This window comes from Talpa occidentalis, unplaced genomic scaffold, assembly GCF_014898055.3.
Source record: "Talpa occidentalis isolate TD23 unplaced genomic scaffold, MPIMG_talOcc4v2.1 talOcc4.5, whole genome shotgun sequence".
Lineage (NCBI taxonomy): Eukaryota > Metazoa > Chordata > Mammalia > Eulipotyphla > Talpidae > Talpa > Talpa occidentalis.
The window spans coordinates 93,151,158-93,168,663 of record NW_023604861.1 but is presented as its reverse complement, the minus strand read 5'-3'; the positions used below and the strand labels follow the sequence as shown (position 1 = coordinate 93,168,663).

At 38.4% G+C, this 17,506-nt stretch overlaps 1 protein-coding gene across 4 annotated transcripts in view; it reads right to left on the bottom strand.

Annotated features, from left to right (window-relative positions):
- DNAH6 (dynein axonemal heavy chain 6) overlaps window positions 1–17,506 on the bottom strand; it is a 181,687-nt gene that overhangs the window by 56,521 nt on the left and 107,660 nt on the right. For 2 of the 4 annotated variants that reach the window (XM_037527731.2, XM_054701797.1), the window contains exons 46-56: window positions 16,343–16,574; window positions 12,884–13,036; window positions 11,494–11,634; window positions 9,733–9,975; window positions 7,683–7,850; window positions 6,990–7,225; window positions 5,459–5,720; window positions 3,829–3,952; window positions 3,221–3,417; window positions 1,866–2,069; window positions 429–554 (exon numbers count right to left, since the gene is read on the bottom strand). In XM_037527731.2, coding sequence (XP_037383628.1) covers window positions 429–554; window positions 1,866–2,069; window positions 3,221–3,417; window positions 3,829–3,952; window positions 5,459–5,720; window positions 6,990–7,225; window positions 7,683–7,850; window positions 9,733–9,975; window positions 11,494–11,634; window positions 12,884–13,036; window positions 16,343–16,574 — 2,086 coding nt within the window. The remainder of the gene's footprint in view (window positions 1–428; window positions 555–1,865; window positions 2,070–3,220; window positions 3,418–3,828; window positions 3,953–5,458; window positions 5,721–6,989; window positions 7,226–7,682; window positions 7,851–9,732; window positions 9,976–11,493; window positions 11,635–12,883; window positions 13,037–16,342; window positions 16,575–17,506) is intronic. The other 2 variants (XM_054701795.1, XM_054701796.1) reach the window with 2 other exon arrangements.

The window sequence follows — 17,506 nt, the reverse complement described above, 5'->3', positions numbered from 1 at the left end:
TCACTTAATCTAGTTCTGGCCTTAGAGCTGATTAGAAAATAATGTTTATGACCATTGAAGTGTTTTACTGGCTTCACATCATCAGTGTACACAGAAAGTTCCTGATGGCATGACTGATTTGAATTTTCAGGGCAGCTATCCATCAGGAACCACAAAGAGGCCTGTGAATCAGCAGTGTAAGAAAGCAGAGCCCATCCCACTTAACACCAAGATAAAGTCTAAAAAGAGGAAAATTCATTTAATCAACAGATTCCTTTCCTTATAAGAGCATATTGTCGATGGAACAAAACAATTGGTTTGACCAATTTGAAAATGAAGCTGACTGCTGTCTTTAGCAGGATGCAGTTATTCTTTCTAGGCCTGTAGAGGATTCTAGATGAGACATGAAAGTCGAGAACTAACAGTAGAAAAGGAAGCAAAAAGCAAACCTCTTCCAGTAAGACAGGTAAACCAAGACGGATAGAATTTTCAAGTGTGCGTAAGAAATGATGATCTGTAAGTTTAATGATCTTTAAACCACTTTTGCTTTCTTTGTTCCTTATCCAACGGTTTGCCTGTGAGAGAAAGATCAGAGTAGGACATTTGCTTTAGAGTTTTATACATAGCTAGAAAGTAAAAGTTTTTATTTATTTTTTATTTTTTTACATCATTGTTCATTTTAAAACAATATTTGCTTCCCCCCACTCCCTTAGGTGTAGTCCCTATAGAATTTCCTTCACCAATGTACCTGTGCACCATCACCTCAGTCCCCTGTGCTCCTCCCTCCCTCCCTACTTCTGATCCCTCTCCCTCCTCCTCCCCTGCAGGATGTCTCTGATTTATAATTGTCTGTTTTTGCTTTGTTGTGTTTTGTATTGTTATTATTTTGTTACACTGATGTTAGAAAGTAAAAGTTTTTAGAGTGAGGTTTTGAAATTTTTTTCTAAACCTAAATGGAAATTTGGTTCAATCTAGAATCAGGTTTAAAGAATAATTAAAAAAAAAGATAAAAGTACCACTCACCCTGCAAATAAAAACACCCACTGTTTGGGTTTTTTCTTTTATTTAAATTTGGATCAAATGAAGAAAAGACCCATGTAGGGAAAAGTCCATACTAATAGTATTCAAATTTGTCTCTCTTGCTTTCACCCCATCCCTTTTCCCGAATCCCAATTAGTACATCTGATCTATGGATTTAGGAATTAGAAAATGGGATTCTGTAAATTCCTGACAGGAGAGCTTTAAAATTATTTTGACTTCTCAGATCTTTTAGGCACAAGGACTATCCAGGAATGAATTGCTGCTTTCATAGAAAACAGAAAACTAATGGTCAATATCCCTGAACAAAAACAATCAAAATTAAGTATGCTGAGCACTTGAACTCTTCCTATTTTACTTTCTACATCCACAGAATAAGAGACTTGGATATACTTCCCATTAAGTCTAAATCCCCAAGGGCCTCCCCGGTAGCGCAGCGGTTGAGCGCTGGGTTGCGAAGCTGCACGCAGCCTCTGCGGTGCCGGTTCGATCCCCGGCTGCTCCCCGACCACCAGAGGAGGGTCCCACATGGCGCGCAGACCTCTCCTGCTGCCCGCTGCTCCCCTCAGCAGCGTATTTCGGTCCTTCTGCCTGCTCGGCTCCCCACTCTGGCTCTGGTGAATTCTCTCACCCTCCCACGCTTCTGACTGTACCCAGTGCATGTATAAACAAAACAAACAAATAAATAAATAAATAACATGCCTCTAAAAACAAAACAAAACAAAACAAAACAAGTCTAAATCCCCAAGAGCTCACAAGTTAAAGTTCAAATGTAGCATTTGTGATGGACCACACAATACTGAGCAGAATTGATAGGACACACTTTATCTGAAGTGTCTGTTACACACCTGATCTTGGGGATCAATCATCAAAGGCCACCGACTTCCTTGAGTAACCAAAATGCCATTTTCCGTTGATACCACGTCTCGGGGCAGTCCATCAGTGTTCCATTGCCGAATTTCATAGGGGTCACCAAGAATGTTAATGAGACTGAAATGAGGATCGATTGGGATTTCCAGATGCTGACAGTTCTCGATCCAACACTCTATAAGCTGCAGGAGGAGGAAAGTTTTCTTGTATGGGTTCAGGAGCACTCAGTAAACAAGACAACACACAAACTGTCATGGTAGGAGGAAATCCTGCCAGTCTCCATGAGGACAGGGCACAGTAGTGGACTAAAAGTGAAGATGATCTGGGTGCTAGAACTATACTATTAACTAGCTGTGGCTTTGGGGATGTCACTCCCTTCTCGAGTAGGAATGACAAAGAAGTCACATGTTACCTCCTTCAGTGAGGGGAACAGTGCTGCACAACAGAGTGCTGTCTGTTCCCCCCAAAGCACCATTTGCACTAATTGCCCACATGGTACTGGATGACCTCTGAGCTCCTATAATCCATATGAGTCCTATAAATAAATCTTATAATTCTAGGACAAAGGCACATTTTTTTTGTTTGTTTGTTTTATTTATTTGTTTGTTTGTTTGTTTTGTTTATACAAGCACTGGGTACAGTCAGAAGCACGGGAGGGTGAGAGAATTCACCAGAGCCAGAGCGGGGAGCAGAGCAGGCAGCAGGACTGAAGTACACTGCTGAGGGGAGCAGCGGGCGGCAGGAGAGGTCTGCTTGCCATGTGGGACCCTCCTCTGGTGGCCGGGGAGCAGCCGGGGATCGAACCGGTGCCGCAGAGGCCGCGGGCAGCTTCACAACCCAGCGCTCAACCGCTGCGCCACCAGGGAGGCCCCAAAGGCACATTTTTAAGGAAGGTATTTCATAAAAATGGCTTGAAAAATGTGTCCAGATAATTTAATTTCCTGATCCTTCCAATTGCTTGGCCCTTACTAGCAGTTTCACCAATTCAGAACATTTTATGCTGCTGACTTTAGATGCCACTTCTGATCGAAAGGGTAGGGGACTCCTTGTCCCCTTTTCTTCCTCATTTTCTTGTGCTGTGTGAGTGATGAATAACTATCCAGGCAGGGAAGGAAAGGGAGGAATGTGTTAAGGAAAGCCTAGGGGTAAACATCACTGACTGATGGGGAGGTGGGGGGCTGTGGAATGTATAAATAAATTTCCATTATGAATAATCTTCATAGTCAAGAGCCTCCATCTAAACTCAGAAGAATGATGATCACCTCCTTCCCTAGCTGGCCAACCCAGTTTCATTTGCTTTGCTCCCTCCTATATAGGAAGCAGATTTACTCACTATTTGCCTGTATTGGGCTGTGAAGGCACCGTAATAGGCTACACAAGCTGCTGCTATGAACGCATTCCCGATGATATTCGATATCTCCTCCTGGGATTTCTCAATGCTTTCTTCCCACAGAACTTGCTCATCTCCTAATGCAGCTGTTAGCTTTGCAGCACGAACCAGACGTGCTTTCGTCAAGGCCATTGTCTTTGCTAGAAAATGTTAAGAAAAGCAGGTTATGTTTTTCATTATTTTCCTAAAAAATATATAAAAAGGTTATTCACCTGCTTCTGTTTATGGCAGAATTTGCATTATTTAGCTAATGATGTCAATACACCCCTATGAAACCTCACACCAATTTGTGCCCCTCTGGTATTTATTTTCTGGATCAAATTCATATGTTGCTTTGTGTTATGATGTAACATGCCCCCATAAGCTTTTTCAGGTATAGAAAGTTGAATGCAGACAATACATGTAATTCTTCTACATTTACTAGAAGGCTAATGTAATATGTTTAGTGGAAATATGTCCTACATGTTGGATGAAAACTGAGATAACTATCTGAAAACCTTCTACCTTGGAAGATCAAGCTTTTCCTGACCAACATAAATTCTATAACTTACCCAGACTTTCTTTCTCATTCACACTTCTGTCATATTCATCTTGTAAGGCCTGTATCTGAGCTTCCACTTTTTTTAATAATGTTTGCTTTTCTCTCAGAGTAGTCAGAGTAATATCAAGTTCAGCCTAATAAAATTAAGTAAATATTTAAGAATGGGCCCAAGGAAGAAGGTCACATTTGCTCATTTATAATAGACTTTTTAAAAGAAGGATTTATGTTCCCTTTTCCATGTCCATGTAGAAGATTTTGATATGCTACACAAAGTTAAAACAAATTTAATAGAATAAAATATGAGAGAGATAGCAAATAGAACAAAACAAATTGAAAGCCCAACAAAATAAAGTACATACAGGAGGACAGATGTAACAAGCCTTTGGGATGAATTAGTTAACTATAATGGATTATTAACTTTATTTTTAAAAAATTTTTAAATTTTATTTTATACATTTTTTACATCATTTTTCATTTTTGCACAATGTATGCATTTTCATCTTGGTTATAGTCCCCATACAATTCCCACCCACCTTGTTTTGATCCTACTCCTTCCTCCCCCTACTGTAGTGGGTCTCTGGAATATTACTCAGCAATCAAAAAAGATAAACTCAAGCAATTTGCATCAACATGGATGGAGCTGGAAGGGATCATGCTCAGCGAAATAAGCCAGAAAGAAAAAGAAAAATACCAGATGGTCTCACTCATAGTAGGAATTTAGAAAACCTAAATAAGGGACCAGGAAAAAACCTAATTATAATAAAGTAAAAATCAAAATCAACAAGCAACTATAAATCAGGGATTATTAACTTTAAATGATGAGATGAATGAAATATTCATGCCTTATAGAAAGCTAACCATTCCTAGCTTGTTCTCTAGAGTGGGACCCTATAAACTTAGGCCTGCAGGTGAAATCCAGCCAGCTGCTTGGTTTTGCATGGCTTGCAAGCTAAGAATGGTTTTACATTTTAAATAGGAAGTATAATACTACTTCATGACACGTGATTATTTTATAAAATTTGAACTTGTGTCCATTAATAAAGTTAAATTGTAGTACAGACATGCTTCTTCCTGTTTGAATTGTTGGTAGCTGAAATTGTGCTATAGCAGAAGAGCTGAGTAATGACAACAAAGACCATGGGGCCAGCAAAGCTTAAAAGAGTTATTATTTGGATCATTATAGAAGAATTTTGCTAACCCCTGCTAAACAGCCATGGTTCTTTCAGAAAGTTGCTCCACTAAAAGTTCATCCTTTGCTCTGCTTAAGACCTCACATCTGATTGTGGGTTAAACTGATTTTTAGAACCTAAGTGACACCATAAATGGAAACAGAGCATCAGCAAATGGAAACAGAGCATCAGATGCTAGAGCTAAAAGTCACTTTAAAAATATCATAGGCCTGATGAGATGAATAAGCTAAGAATTCATTTTTCCCTCTATGCTAGAAAAGGCCTTATTTTAGAGGTCATTTCTGAAAAAACTTTGCCAGGTATTTTGAAAAACAAACATTTCCCCAAAAACATTGTTGCTATCGATATTATGTAGTATCATAGTGCCGTTATAAAGGGAACTTGATGATTAATGATTGTGGCCTCTAAATCTATATACACAAGAACTGTGTCACAATACAGATAAAGTACCTGTGCAGCGCGGAGCTTCTGTCTCTTTGGTTCAACTTCTTTGACTACTCGCGAGTACAGATCCATAGCCCTTACCCACATGCACATGGATTTACAAGCTTTGGATACTTTCTCCACTTTTTCAGGGACAAAATCAGGATTATTAATATACTTTTGAAGCTTTGCCAATATTTGAGGCTTTATGTTTTCCTTATCGTATTCTAAAAGTCTTCTTAGAAAGTTAGAGTCTCCAAGGAGTTGCTTTGCTGTTGGCCAATCAGGTCTGTAAGACAGACATGAAAAGTAAATAATATTGTAATAAAGTAATATGAGAACAAAAGACATGTATTCCTTTGAAAACAATAAGATAAATGGGTAGTTTTAATCTTGACATCATAATTCCAGTGACTGATAGTTACATGTACTACAATTCATGGGGAGACAGGCAGATGAGTGACTAATGTGCCAAACAATATTGTATTGGCAGCGAAAGAATTATAAAATCATAGAGTTTTCAAAATGGGAAGCATTATAGAAATAATGTTATATTTAAAAATGTCCCTAGCACTTATGTTCTTTCAAATTCTTAAAATCTCTTATCAAGACACCAAAATCATCTCCTAACTGGTTTTATTTCTCTCAAACTTGTTCTTTGTGAACTTTCACCAGGTTGGTCTTTCTCATGTGAAAATCTGATTATGTTGAAATGTTCCATGGTTCTCAATCCCTCTGGCTAGGTTCTTCCTCTGTGTTTTGTAAAAGTCCTCATGCCCCACTGAGGTGCTGGACAGTAGGGAAGCCCAGTAGGGTGTGCTCTGGGGCCTTTACCCTCTTCAGTTTTACATAGGAAGTTTTCTTATAATTTTTACTGAAAAAAAAAAAATGGTATTACTAAAAGAGTTTGAAAACTGATGAAATCAGAACTGCTTAGCCCAACATACAAGACTGATCATGATGTAGTCATGGCCAACCTGCCCAGTTCCATCCTATTCCATGAGCACCAAAGGCACCTGAGCTCTCCCTAGGGTCCCACTTTCCACCTGAGCATCACCTCTTGAAAACCTGCTAATACCTCTCCAGGAAGACAGTGGCACTTTTCTTGATATTCCTACTATTATACAACTCTTGCATGTCTTGAAATTATTTTCCATGTCAGTCTCACTGTATGAGCCTTGTAAGGAACAACTTCTACCATCTAGCACAAAATAGATGTTAAAAAAAATTCTTGTTCTGAAAATTCAGATTTTAGAACCCACTTACGTGCATTGTGCATTGACATATTTATACCATTTGCCGAGGCGAAGAGAGTCAATTTATCTTATGAACATTTATTCTTTTCACTAATTTGGTATTCCTCTTATATCTTCTACCTTATGTCATTCCTAGAGTAAAATGGTATAAATCCTGAAGAAAAAGTTAATTGAACCAATTTGTTGAATGAATGACTGAATCAATGAGAGGGTGGAGAAGAGAATGAAAACAAATAAATGAAAATGGAGAAAGGAAAGGAACTCCAAGTTGTTTAGCTAATACATGATCATTAATGACTCACTTGGCATTCAAGAGAATGGAAATTGCTTCCATAACAGTCATCACCATATCTGGTGGCTTTGTGAAAACTCTGATTTCAGATATATCTGCTTTATCTAAGGAATCCAATGCTTTATTGGCAGCTTCAAGTGCAGGGAGGGCTTCATCAAGATCTCTTTGAGCATCATCAGCTATTGCTTGGGTTTCTTCAGCTTTCACTTTTGCTGTCGCTTCATCTTCTTGCACAACACTACGGACCTAACCATTGAAACATGACTGCTTAAGTGTTCTCAATATTTGAAATTCAATGTTTAAAAGCAAAGCCAAAAGTAATGAGCTCAAATTTTTTCCCTGGGATTAGACTAATGATGAAAGATTTCTAGTTATATTACACAGTATGCTCTCTTTTGTCTATCTGATGCCTTTCTCATAGAATAATGGAGAAAAGTTATTAGAACAAACAGTTCCTTATTAGAATAGTTATGTATTTGTGTGTGATACTCCCCCCCCTCCAATTCTTAGTCCCATTCATTGGGTTCAATTATTCTCAAGGAGAGAATGATATTTATTGAAGGGTATTTGTTTACAATGAGAATGCATTGCTAAGTTTACCTATTAATTAATGATACATAAAATAAGACATATATTATTGTATATAAATGATCAGATGGTGATCAAAGCCATCTCACCCACACTGTCAGGTAATGCAGCATACCTGATCAGCATTTTCTTGATCCACTGCCAATTTGTCCATCAGGGCTTCAACATCTTGTGATTTTGCTAAAAGCACAGGTTCTAAAGCAGAAAGATCTAATTTCATTTTATCTACTAGTTCATTTGTTTCTAATAGCTTGGTGAGACCATGTTTCACCCGGTCACGTGCCTAGATGACAATGAAAATATCTATTATGATGAGTATTATAAACCATAAGTTTACTGCTATCTCTTACTCATGTACTTGAATTTTACAACTACAGAATTAAGCAAATCAGTTGGTAATACTTAAAATTGTGAATTACAGTAATCTTCAGATAACAGACCTCCAGAAAATGGCCATGGGATTGACCATGGTGGGTTATGATTCATGCCCCCTGGTCACAGCAGTGGGATGTCACTGGATTGTGGGCTTACTAAGACTTATGTTGTATTATATTTATTCCCAAGGGTAACTTGGTTCAACATCATTCATGTTGAGTGAATGAGGGACAGATTCATATGGGAATTCCTGGGACAACAGCTATTGGAGCTTGTTTCTTCAAGATGGATCAAAGCAGGACTGAGACAGTGCTCTGGATACTTAGCTCTGGTTGTTAGGTCTAACCCTACTTCTCAGTGGTAGGAAACTCTTGCTTAGAATCAAAAGGGCAGATCTGGCAGAGGATATACCTGATTTTAAAGGTGAATCAGAAAACTTGGTTCAAATGGACAAGTTTCAAAAATATCTGTTCAAGTGATTTTACGGTGCATGCATTTACCAGGCAAAAGTCTTCTGAAAAATATTTAAAATATCTAAATAGAAAATGCTTCCATTTTTATTGTTTTTAAATGTTGAAAATTTTAGGTCACTTTTTTAGTATCCTGATAATGATAATAATTATGATCATGATGTTGGTGGTGGTGACTGCATCCTTATTACCGCGTGTGAGTCAGATCATATTTCAAGCACTTCTCAAATAGTACCTTACTTAAATCCCACAAAAATCCAAGCTGTAGATATTGAATAGATATTTTTAAGATTTATTTTCTACTAAGGCTTGAAAATGTTACAAAATGCACTCAAGGTGGTGCTGGAAAGAGAGACTGTACATAATGTGCCTGACATGGAAGTCCTTGTTCTTAATGGGAACAAAGGACACTTGTTAGACTATGAAAACCCTTTTTTTTCTTTTTTTTTAAAAGATTTATTTATTTATTTATACAAGCACTGGGTACAGTCAGAAGCGCAGGAGGGTGAGAGAATTCACCAGAGCCAGAGCGGGGAGCAGAGCAGGCAGACTGACGAAGTACACTGCTGAGGGGAGCAGCGGGCAGCAGGAGAGGTCTGCGCGCCATGTGGGACCCTTGCCAGTGGCCGGGGATCGAACCTGCGCTACAGGGGCTTCAGACAACTTTGCAACCCTGCGCTCAACCACTGCGCCACTGGGGAGGCCCTGAAAACCCTATCTTGATTGTATAATGAAAGGTTTTCCTTCTTCAGGAATGACTCCATTAGCTTTTTTTTTTTTTTTTTTTAAAAGATTTATTTATTTATTTATTTATACAAGCACTGAGTACAGTTAGAAGTGCGGGAGGGTTAGAGGATTCACCAGAGCCAGAGCGGGGAACAGAACAGGCAGACAGATGAAATACACTGCTGAGGGGAGCAGTGGGCATGGCAGGAGAGGTCTGCGTACCATGTGGGACCATTGCCATTGGTCGGGGATCAAACCGGTGCTACAGAGGCTGCGGACAGCTTCGCAGCCCAGCGCTCAACTGCTGAGCCACCGGGGAGGCCCGACTCCATTAGCTTTGATACCATTGGTATGTCTACACCATTCTACTGAGTCGAGGACAATTATGTAAATGACAGAAGATAATATGAAGGAAGGGGAGCCAACAGCATGTGACAATCTGTATTTTTCCCTGTTGTAGGCTGTCAAGGGCACATATCAGGATGGAGAGTGCTCCCTGTACTAGGTAAGATGACACATAGATCTGACACCCATTCTGAAAAAAGTTTTGAGTTCAAGCAAAAAAAATTAAAAAATTGATAATATTACACTTACTGAAACCAACTGCTTCCTTTTTTCACTCAGCATATACAGGTAGAGATTGATGAGTTCTAAGTAGGAGGTGGGTGTTGTGTAGTACCGTCTCCGGAGTTCTGTATAATAGCGTTCTGCCATAGTGGAGACACTCAAATGCACATTCACACACATCAGGGAAAGCTTTTCTTTCAGTTCTTCACTTTCAATGTCAACGTTTGAGAAAAATGTTTTTGATACAGAAAGAAGTGCTTCTTTGGGCCACTGTAAGATGTAATTTGAAAAATCTGTTATCATTTCCATATTATACAATTGAACAATTAAGAAAGAATGTGCTTCTTTGAAACTTCCTTGCTTTGACTCCCGAATAAAGTAACTATTTGATTGAATGAATAAATGTTATGGTGTCTCTAAAATAATTCTATGAATAAAATCACATATGTTAAGAGAAACTCATGTCCTCACTTTATTATGCAGTTTGGACTTCAGGTTCATTATTGTAATCACTGTGCTGTTCACCTCACCTCCTTTGCTCTTACTTCTTATTTCTCTTATTTCTGAGCTCACCTGAACTTTAGTCAAATGCAACTCTGTTACACCCGCTACTGTGCAGTTGACCATGGCTGGAGAAAAACATACAATCCGGCTGACTGGTCTCACTCTAAATTCATGACCAGCAGGTCCAGTAGGTTCTTAGTATAGTCCAGAAATGCTTCAAAATTTTCTAATACATCTGTTTTGCTCTCTCCTAATGAGCATTTCAAACTCTATACTAGTTCCTCAGACAGCTAAAACTTCCCCTGGTCTCTTCATTCTCAGCTGATGACCCTGCTTCCTACATCCCTAAAAAAATAAAAGCAAGGACAAAAGAACTTCAATAAACTTTCACCCCCACATCTACTCATATCTGCATCTGTGTTCATATACTTTGCTTTCCTTGCTGTTACTCTAGGGTAAGTTGGGCATGCTCTCTGCCCAGGTCAACCCTGTCACTGATAACTTGATCACATCCTTTCCTGCTTACTCAATGATATTGGTCCAATAACGCCTACAACTCTCTGTTGCACCATTAAAATATTTCTTTTCTAGATCATTTCAGCACACACATATTATTTGTTTCCCACTTAAAAATACTGCTCTCTTGATCTCATGTAACCCTCTAGCCCAGTGTTCTTTTAGGGCAAAGCTCTGAAAGAGTTGTTTATATTTATTCTTTTTGATTTCTCTTCCTGCTTCTTCTTGAACTTTCTCCACCATCATTCCACTGAAACAGTTCTTGTCACGATCCACAATAACATTGACATTGCTAAATTTAATACTTTTATTAGTTCTGTTTTGATTTTGTTCAATGAATATCACTGTAATACTTGTATATGAGTAAATTCCTAAAGGGCTTTAAAGTTAATGCAGGTATGCTTGAGTTATCTTGGACAATGTGTTAAACCTTTAAAATCAAGCAAGTCGGGCCTCCCCGGTGGCGCAGCGGTTGAGTGCTGGGTTGCGAAGCTGCCCGCAGCCTCTGCAGCGCCAGTTCAATCCCCGGCCGCCGGGTGAGGGTCCCACATGGCGTGCAGACCTCTCCTGCTGCCCGCAGCTCCCCTCAGCAGTGTACTTCGTCAGTCTGCCTGTCTGTTCCCCTCTCTGGCTCTGGTGAATTCTCTCACCCTCCTGCGCTTCTGACTGTACCCAGTGCTTGTATAAATAAATAAATAAATCTTTAAAAAAATAAAATAAAATCAAGCAAGTCAACTTCTCAAAGAGACAGCCGAGGATGCCACCAACCTGAACAAACCAATCAATGGTACAGCAGTTCACAAGGGATGGAAACATCCGGCATCGGGATCGAAAAGTCTCCCCAACGGGGCTCATGCAGAGAACAATGTGCAGCTTCTGACGAACTCTACTGATAAAGCATTGAAACACCTGATAAAAAGATATTTTTCAATTTAAAATGAAATTGAAATAATGCTTAAAATAGGCTTGGCTAATGTATATGAGTCTATCAATATCTACAAATGAATAATACCAAATAAAAAATGTTAGTATAGTAGATGTGTGAATTGTTTTGTTCAACATCCATCCCAACCCTTTTCTTTCATTCAGTCTGGAAAGATTAACAACAGCATTTTGCAGACTCCATTGTAGTTAGGGTTCTGGATGTGATGTAGGTTCTCCTCATCAGTGTATTTAAGAGAACCCCTTGAACAAAGCAGAGAGACGTATCCATATAAGGTTTGCTTCAGAGTAGAACACCGGGAGACGGGATGCAGGGAAACCATTTTTTGAGGTGCAGAGCCTAGCAGAAGTGGCATGGATCTGGAACTACAATCTTTAGATATGGTTTCTTATTCAGTTATTTCCTGACATGGTGGGGGTGGGGGGGGAATTCGTGATTTTGGAGCTGGTACTAAAGCAATAGCATGCTGATTGGTTTAATGGCTTCCTGGCTCAGCAGGATGAAACTTCCTTGACCATTGACTTCTACAGTGTGCATTTTACATTGTTGAAGGAGTACATCCTGGAATTCCTTTCTTTGGATCTTCTAGTGGCCCTCCAATAAATACATTTTTGCTTATACTAGCTAAAGCAGACCCTGCTGTCCATACCTATAAATCCTGAAGTAAGAAGGAGAGAAAATTTTCATAAAAGACATGAGAAAGAATGGCCAAAAAAGTTAAAGAAGGTGCAAGAAGAAGGGAAAGGATTGAGTAGAAAAATAACTTATACGTAATCTAGCACAGTGCTAGAGAAATAGAAGTGGACAGAAGCAACGTTGTGTGTGTACATGTGCATGTGCATGTGTCTGTCCGTGTGTGTAGGTTGTGTTTCTATTTTAGTTGTGCCACAGGTACTGGAGTCCTTAGATAGGGCACTGAAGGAATATGAAGTAAATTCGTTTTTAAAGAAGGATAAGAGAAGCTGTCCACTTTAGGCAAATCTATGACCTCCGTACCAGCAGGGTATTGTTTTCTGCTTTCCAGGTATTTATTTTGAAGTTAAACCAATACTTTAAGTGCAGGAAATAAAACACATAGAATTATAAAGGAAACCAATTATATTTTTAAAAAGTTCTATCTATGGACCCTTTAAGTGGATTTTAGGACCATTAGAAAAAAGGGATAAGACAACTTTTTGTTTAACAAAGTCACATTACCATCCGGACATGTCCTACCTCATCTCTATTCCCTTCAGAAATTCCTGCTTCTTTTGCTCTTGGTCTGGTTGCTGCTAAGACCTGCTCCAGTTCATCCTTTTCAAATAAATTAGGAACTTCACCTGAGTTCAGGATGTTATTTATATCTTCTAGGAATTCCTCCACTACAATCTGTAGAAGAAGGCAAAATGATCCCCATAACTCAATCCTTTTTACATTTACGACATATAAATTATAAATATTTAAAATTCACATTGAACTAATTTTATTTTTGAGAAGATAATCTTAAAAATTAAATTGAATCTTAGAATTCTAATCCATATTTAGTAGATTTGCTGTGACCACGGGAGGAGTTGAGCACAAGTTCTCCCTATTTTGCCACCTTGGACCTGTCCCTCTTTCTTCTTACTGTATGCATTCATCACTGTGAATTCTATCTTACAACTGTTCTTGCTGCCTCCCATAAGTTCTCTTATGTTTGTTTCCATTTTCATTAGTCTCAAAATACTTTTTTTATTTATGCTTTAATTTCTTTGATTCATTGGTTGTGCAGGAGAGTATTGTTCAATTTTCCACATATTGATCAATTTTCCAGTTTTCTTCCTGTTATTGATTTCTAGTTCCATACTATTGTGGTCAGAGAAAATAGTTGGTATGACTTTAATCTTCTTGAATTTGTTGATTTGTTTTGTGGCCTAACGTGAGCTTAGAAAATGTTCCATCTACATTTGAGAAGAATGCGTATTCTGTAGTTGTTGGATAGAGTGTTCCATAATGACTGTTATGTTCATTTGGTCTGTAGCGGTTTTTGATCTAAATCTGTTGTTTCCTTGTTGATTCTCTGTCTGAATGATATATCCACTGTTCAGAGTGCAACACTAAAATCCCTTTTATTGTACTGTTATTTATTTCTCCTTTTAGCTGTTAGCATTTGCTTTATGTGTTTGGGTGTTCCAATGTTGATTGCATAAATATTTACAATTATTAAATCTTGATGAATTGACCCCTTTATAATTATATCATGATTTTGTTTCTCTTTACCATGTAGTTTAAAGTCTTTTTGTCTGATATAAATATAGTTACTCCTATATGATTTTTTTTTTGTATACCACTTGCTTGAAATATCTTTGTGTATCTTTAAGGCTAAAATTAAGTCTCTTATAGGCAGTTCATCATTCATTTAAAAATATCTATTTAAAAATCTACTTAGCCATTCTATGTGTGTTTATTGGAGAATTTAATCCATTTGTGTCTAAAATAATTATTGGTAGTGAGGACTTACAATTAACATTTTATTCATTGTTTTATGGTTCTTTTGCCCTGTTTCATGATGACCTAGAATCAGGCAGACCCATACCCCACTGAATTTCTTCGATAGACAGTGCTACCACTTTGGGTCTGGGGTTATTATTTGGGCACTGCAGGTAGGAACCTGCAGTGCCAAGATATAAGTGTGGCTCATTCCACCCCCTTCCACCTTCTCCATCACAATCGGATTTCTAGTGGGTCAAGCTCAGCAGATCCCCCCCCATGATCCTTGTGACATTAGACCAGAGTGGGATTCCCAGGAAGTGACACACAATGTGGGAGGAGGGGGATGTTCACCCTTCCAGCCGTAGGGGTGTAATGGAGTAAATGTACTGGAGGAAATGTAAGCTCAGAGGACTCTCAGCGTGGTAATGCTTCTGCCTGGGGTGGGGGGGCTGGTCAATGTGGTCAGCATGCAGCTGCTCCTTTTACCCTTCTGATATGGTCTGTTTTGGTCTCTGTGGTATAGGGGGAAGCTTCAGCCTGTGTTCTAGAATTTTTTCAGTGGTGTCTTGTCCATGAGCAGTTATAAGTTTTTTTGTGAGGGCAACCAAGTATTTCTTGGTAATTCTCCTTCATTATTTTTTCTTTTATTATTTTCCTGATATCATCAAATTGTTTATATGTGTGTTTTTTTTTTTTTTTGTTGTTCTCTGAGCATCTTTACTAGACCAGTGTTTTAAACAGCTTAGCTATGGTGCCAGGATGCTGTACATCTTTAGGAAAATTATTTTGAAATTTTTGTGGAGTAATTCCTGAATCTCCATGGTCATATTTTCTTGATTTTTCATGATCCCTTCCAGACTTTATGGACTGACTTTGGTAAGGGAAGAGTTTTATCAATGAGTGGAGCATGCTGTAACCTCAGGTTTAATGATGGAGGGTACCAATCCAGGGATCTTTGATGGTATCATGTCTGGGGGACCTCTTTCTCTTTGACTCAGGTTGCTGGGGTCCACAGTATTGACAACCATTCATTCATACTTTTTTCATTCATACATTCAGTGGATGCAAAGTCTACCAGGTCAAGCAATGGTGATGAATATCGATGGGTCCTTTTTCATTTGTAAAAATCTATATTAGATATAAACTCACTGTCACATATGATAAAAATATTTTTCCTACTGTGAAAACTGCTGAGCTATAAAAAGAAAGAGAGAAATTTTGCCATTTGCAGCAACATGAATGGACATAGGGAGTGTTATGTTAGGAGAAACAAGTTGGATGGAGAATGACAAGCCATATGGTTTCACTCACATGTGGTAGATAACCACAAATGAACAAACAAAACAAAGCAAAATAACCTTTTACTTTTAAGAGGCTTAGACAAACTTAGACTTAGATAAGACTAAAACATGGTTGCCAGAGTTAAGGGGGAAGAAAACTGGGAAAACCAGATAAAAGGGGTCAGTTGCATGATGGTAGATGTTTAGTGGTGATTATAACACAGTATATATAAATGTTGATTTCAAAAGTTGTACATTTGAAACCTATATAATGTTGTAAACCCATTTTACTTTAATAAAAAAGAACTAGATTAAAATGTACCCCTATTTTGGGACACATTCCATTCACATATAGTGTTTTAAAAATTAAAATGAAGTTTAAAATATTTATGCATTATCTCTTTTTATTCCTTTGCTAAATTCTATTAATGTCTTATTTTCCCCTAATGTTAAGTTAACCAAGGGTAGTCAGTGTAGTAAATTTTCTACCATAGAATAAATTTAAGATCAGTTAAATTGGTTGTCGTAGACATAGACTTAATCCTATTTTAATTTTTAAAAGTTAATTTGACTCTAAAACATAATTGCTACTTTTTTCTTTTCTTGAGTAAAGCATATTTCCCTATATGATTCCACTTAGGGAATTATTTTCTTATATTTACTTCTACAGAAATAGTTTATTACCTCCTTCTATCTGTGGCCTTCCCCTCAAAGAAAAGTTAAAATCTATCTTGCCCCTTCACTTACTTAGAATTTAAAGGGGGAAATAGTATGTTAGTACAATAAATTAAAACATATTATATAAATCCTTTACAAGGATCAAGAGACATGTTATCAAAAGGAACAATTCCCTGAATTACATACAAACTATTCAAAGCACACTCATGATTTTCATGTTCTTGTGCTTTTCATGTTCTTACTCTTTGGCTATTTGAACATGTACCTGGGTGTCTGTGAAGAGGAAAACCATATTCTTGTCCTCTACACCAGCCAGTTTGTACAACTTCCTCAGGTCTTCATGAAAAGTTTCATAATTGTAGCCCCGGCTCAGTTCAATCTGAAAACATCTGTAACCACATATATAAGCTGCAAGTCTTGTAAGAGATTGCTTTCCTGTGCCTCCTACTCCGACAAGCAAAGCATTGCCTCTTTCCTGACGAATCATGCGGGCAATCCTGCAGCGAGCAGAGAAAGACTTATTTCAAGTGTACAGACATGGCTTTTACTCAGAGGGCCCACCCCAGAGTGGAAGACTGGTGCAGTGCAGTGTCAGCCCTCGGCAAAATGCCACAGTAAAAAGCAGGGTATGTCTGAAGGTCACAATTGTGAGAAAATTATTGCTTGACCTATAGTCATCTCACCACTATTTCCTATAGTCTATTAGCCTTTGGTTGTGCAAAATTAGAGGAAAGTAAAATCTCTTCTTCCTCTCAAACTGTGGAGGAAATTGCCAGGAAACTTGGGGGGGACTAAGGCTACTACTTATATTAGCTGTCAGACTGACAAATCCAGGTCTCCATTTATAAAAATGATCAAGCAGACAAATCATCAGACCTCAGAAATGACGCTACAGTTCAGAGAAAGGGGTCACAGGGAGTAGTTGAAATGAATTTACTATAAGATATTGGCAAAATTTTAGCAAATTTCTGATTCATTCTTACAAGAAGGATTTTAAAAGTACTGCAATCAGGGCCTCCCCAATGGCGCAGGGGTTGAGCGCTGGGCTGTGACGCTGCTCGCAGCCTCTGCAGCACTGATTCCATCCTGGCTGACGGCGAGGGTCCCACATGCGCGCAGACCTCTCCTGCCACCCGCTGCTCCCCTCAGCAGTGTACTTCAGTCCTTCTGCCTGCTCTGCTCCCCGCTCTGGCTCTGGTGAATTCTCTCACCCTCCCGCGCTTCTGACTGTACCCAGTGCTTGTATAAATAAATAAATAAATCTTAAAAAAAAAAAAAAGTATCGCAATCATAACATTAGAGTGAATATTCAGAAAGGGTCAAAAAAAATCTGAGTTCAGGGAAAATTGAAGATGGAAAATCTGACTACCAAGTTGAAAACCTCAGAGAAAAATGAGCCTCACATCTCAAAGTGAAAGTAAAAGACAAT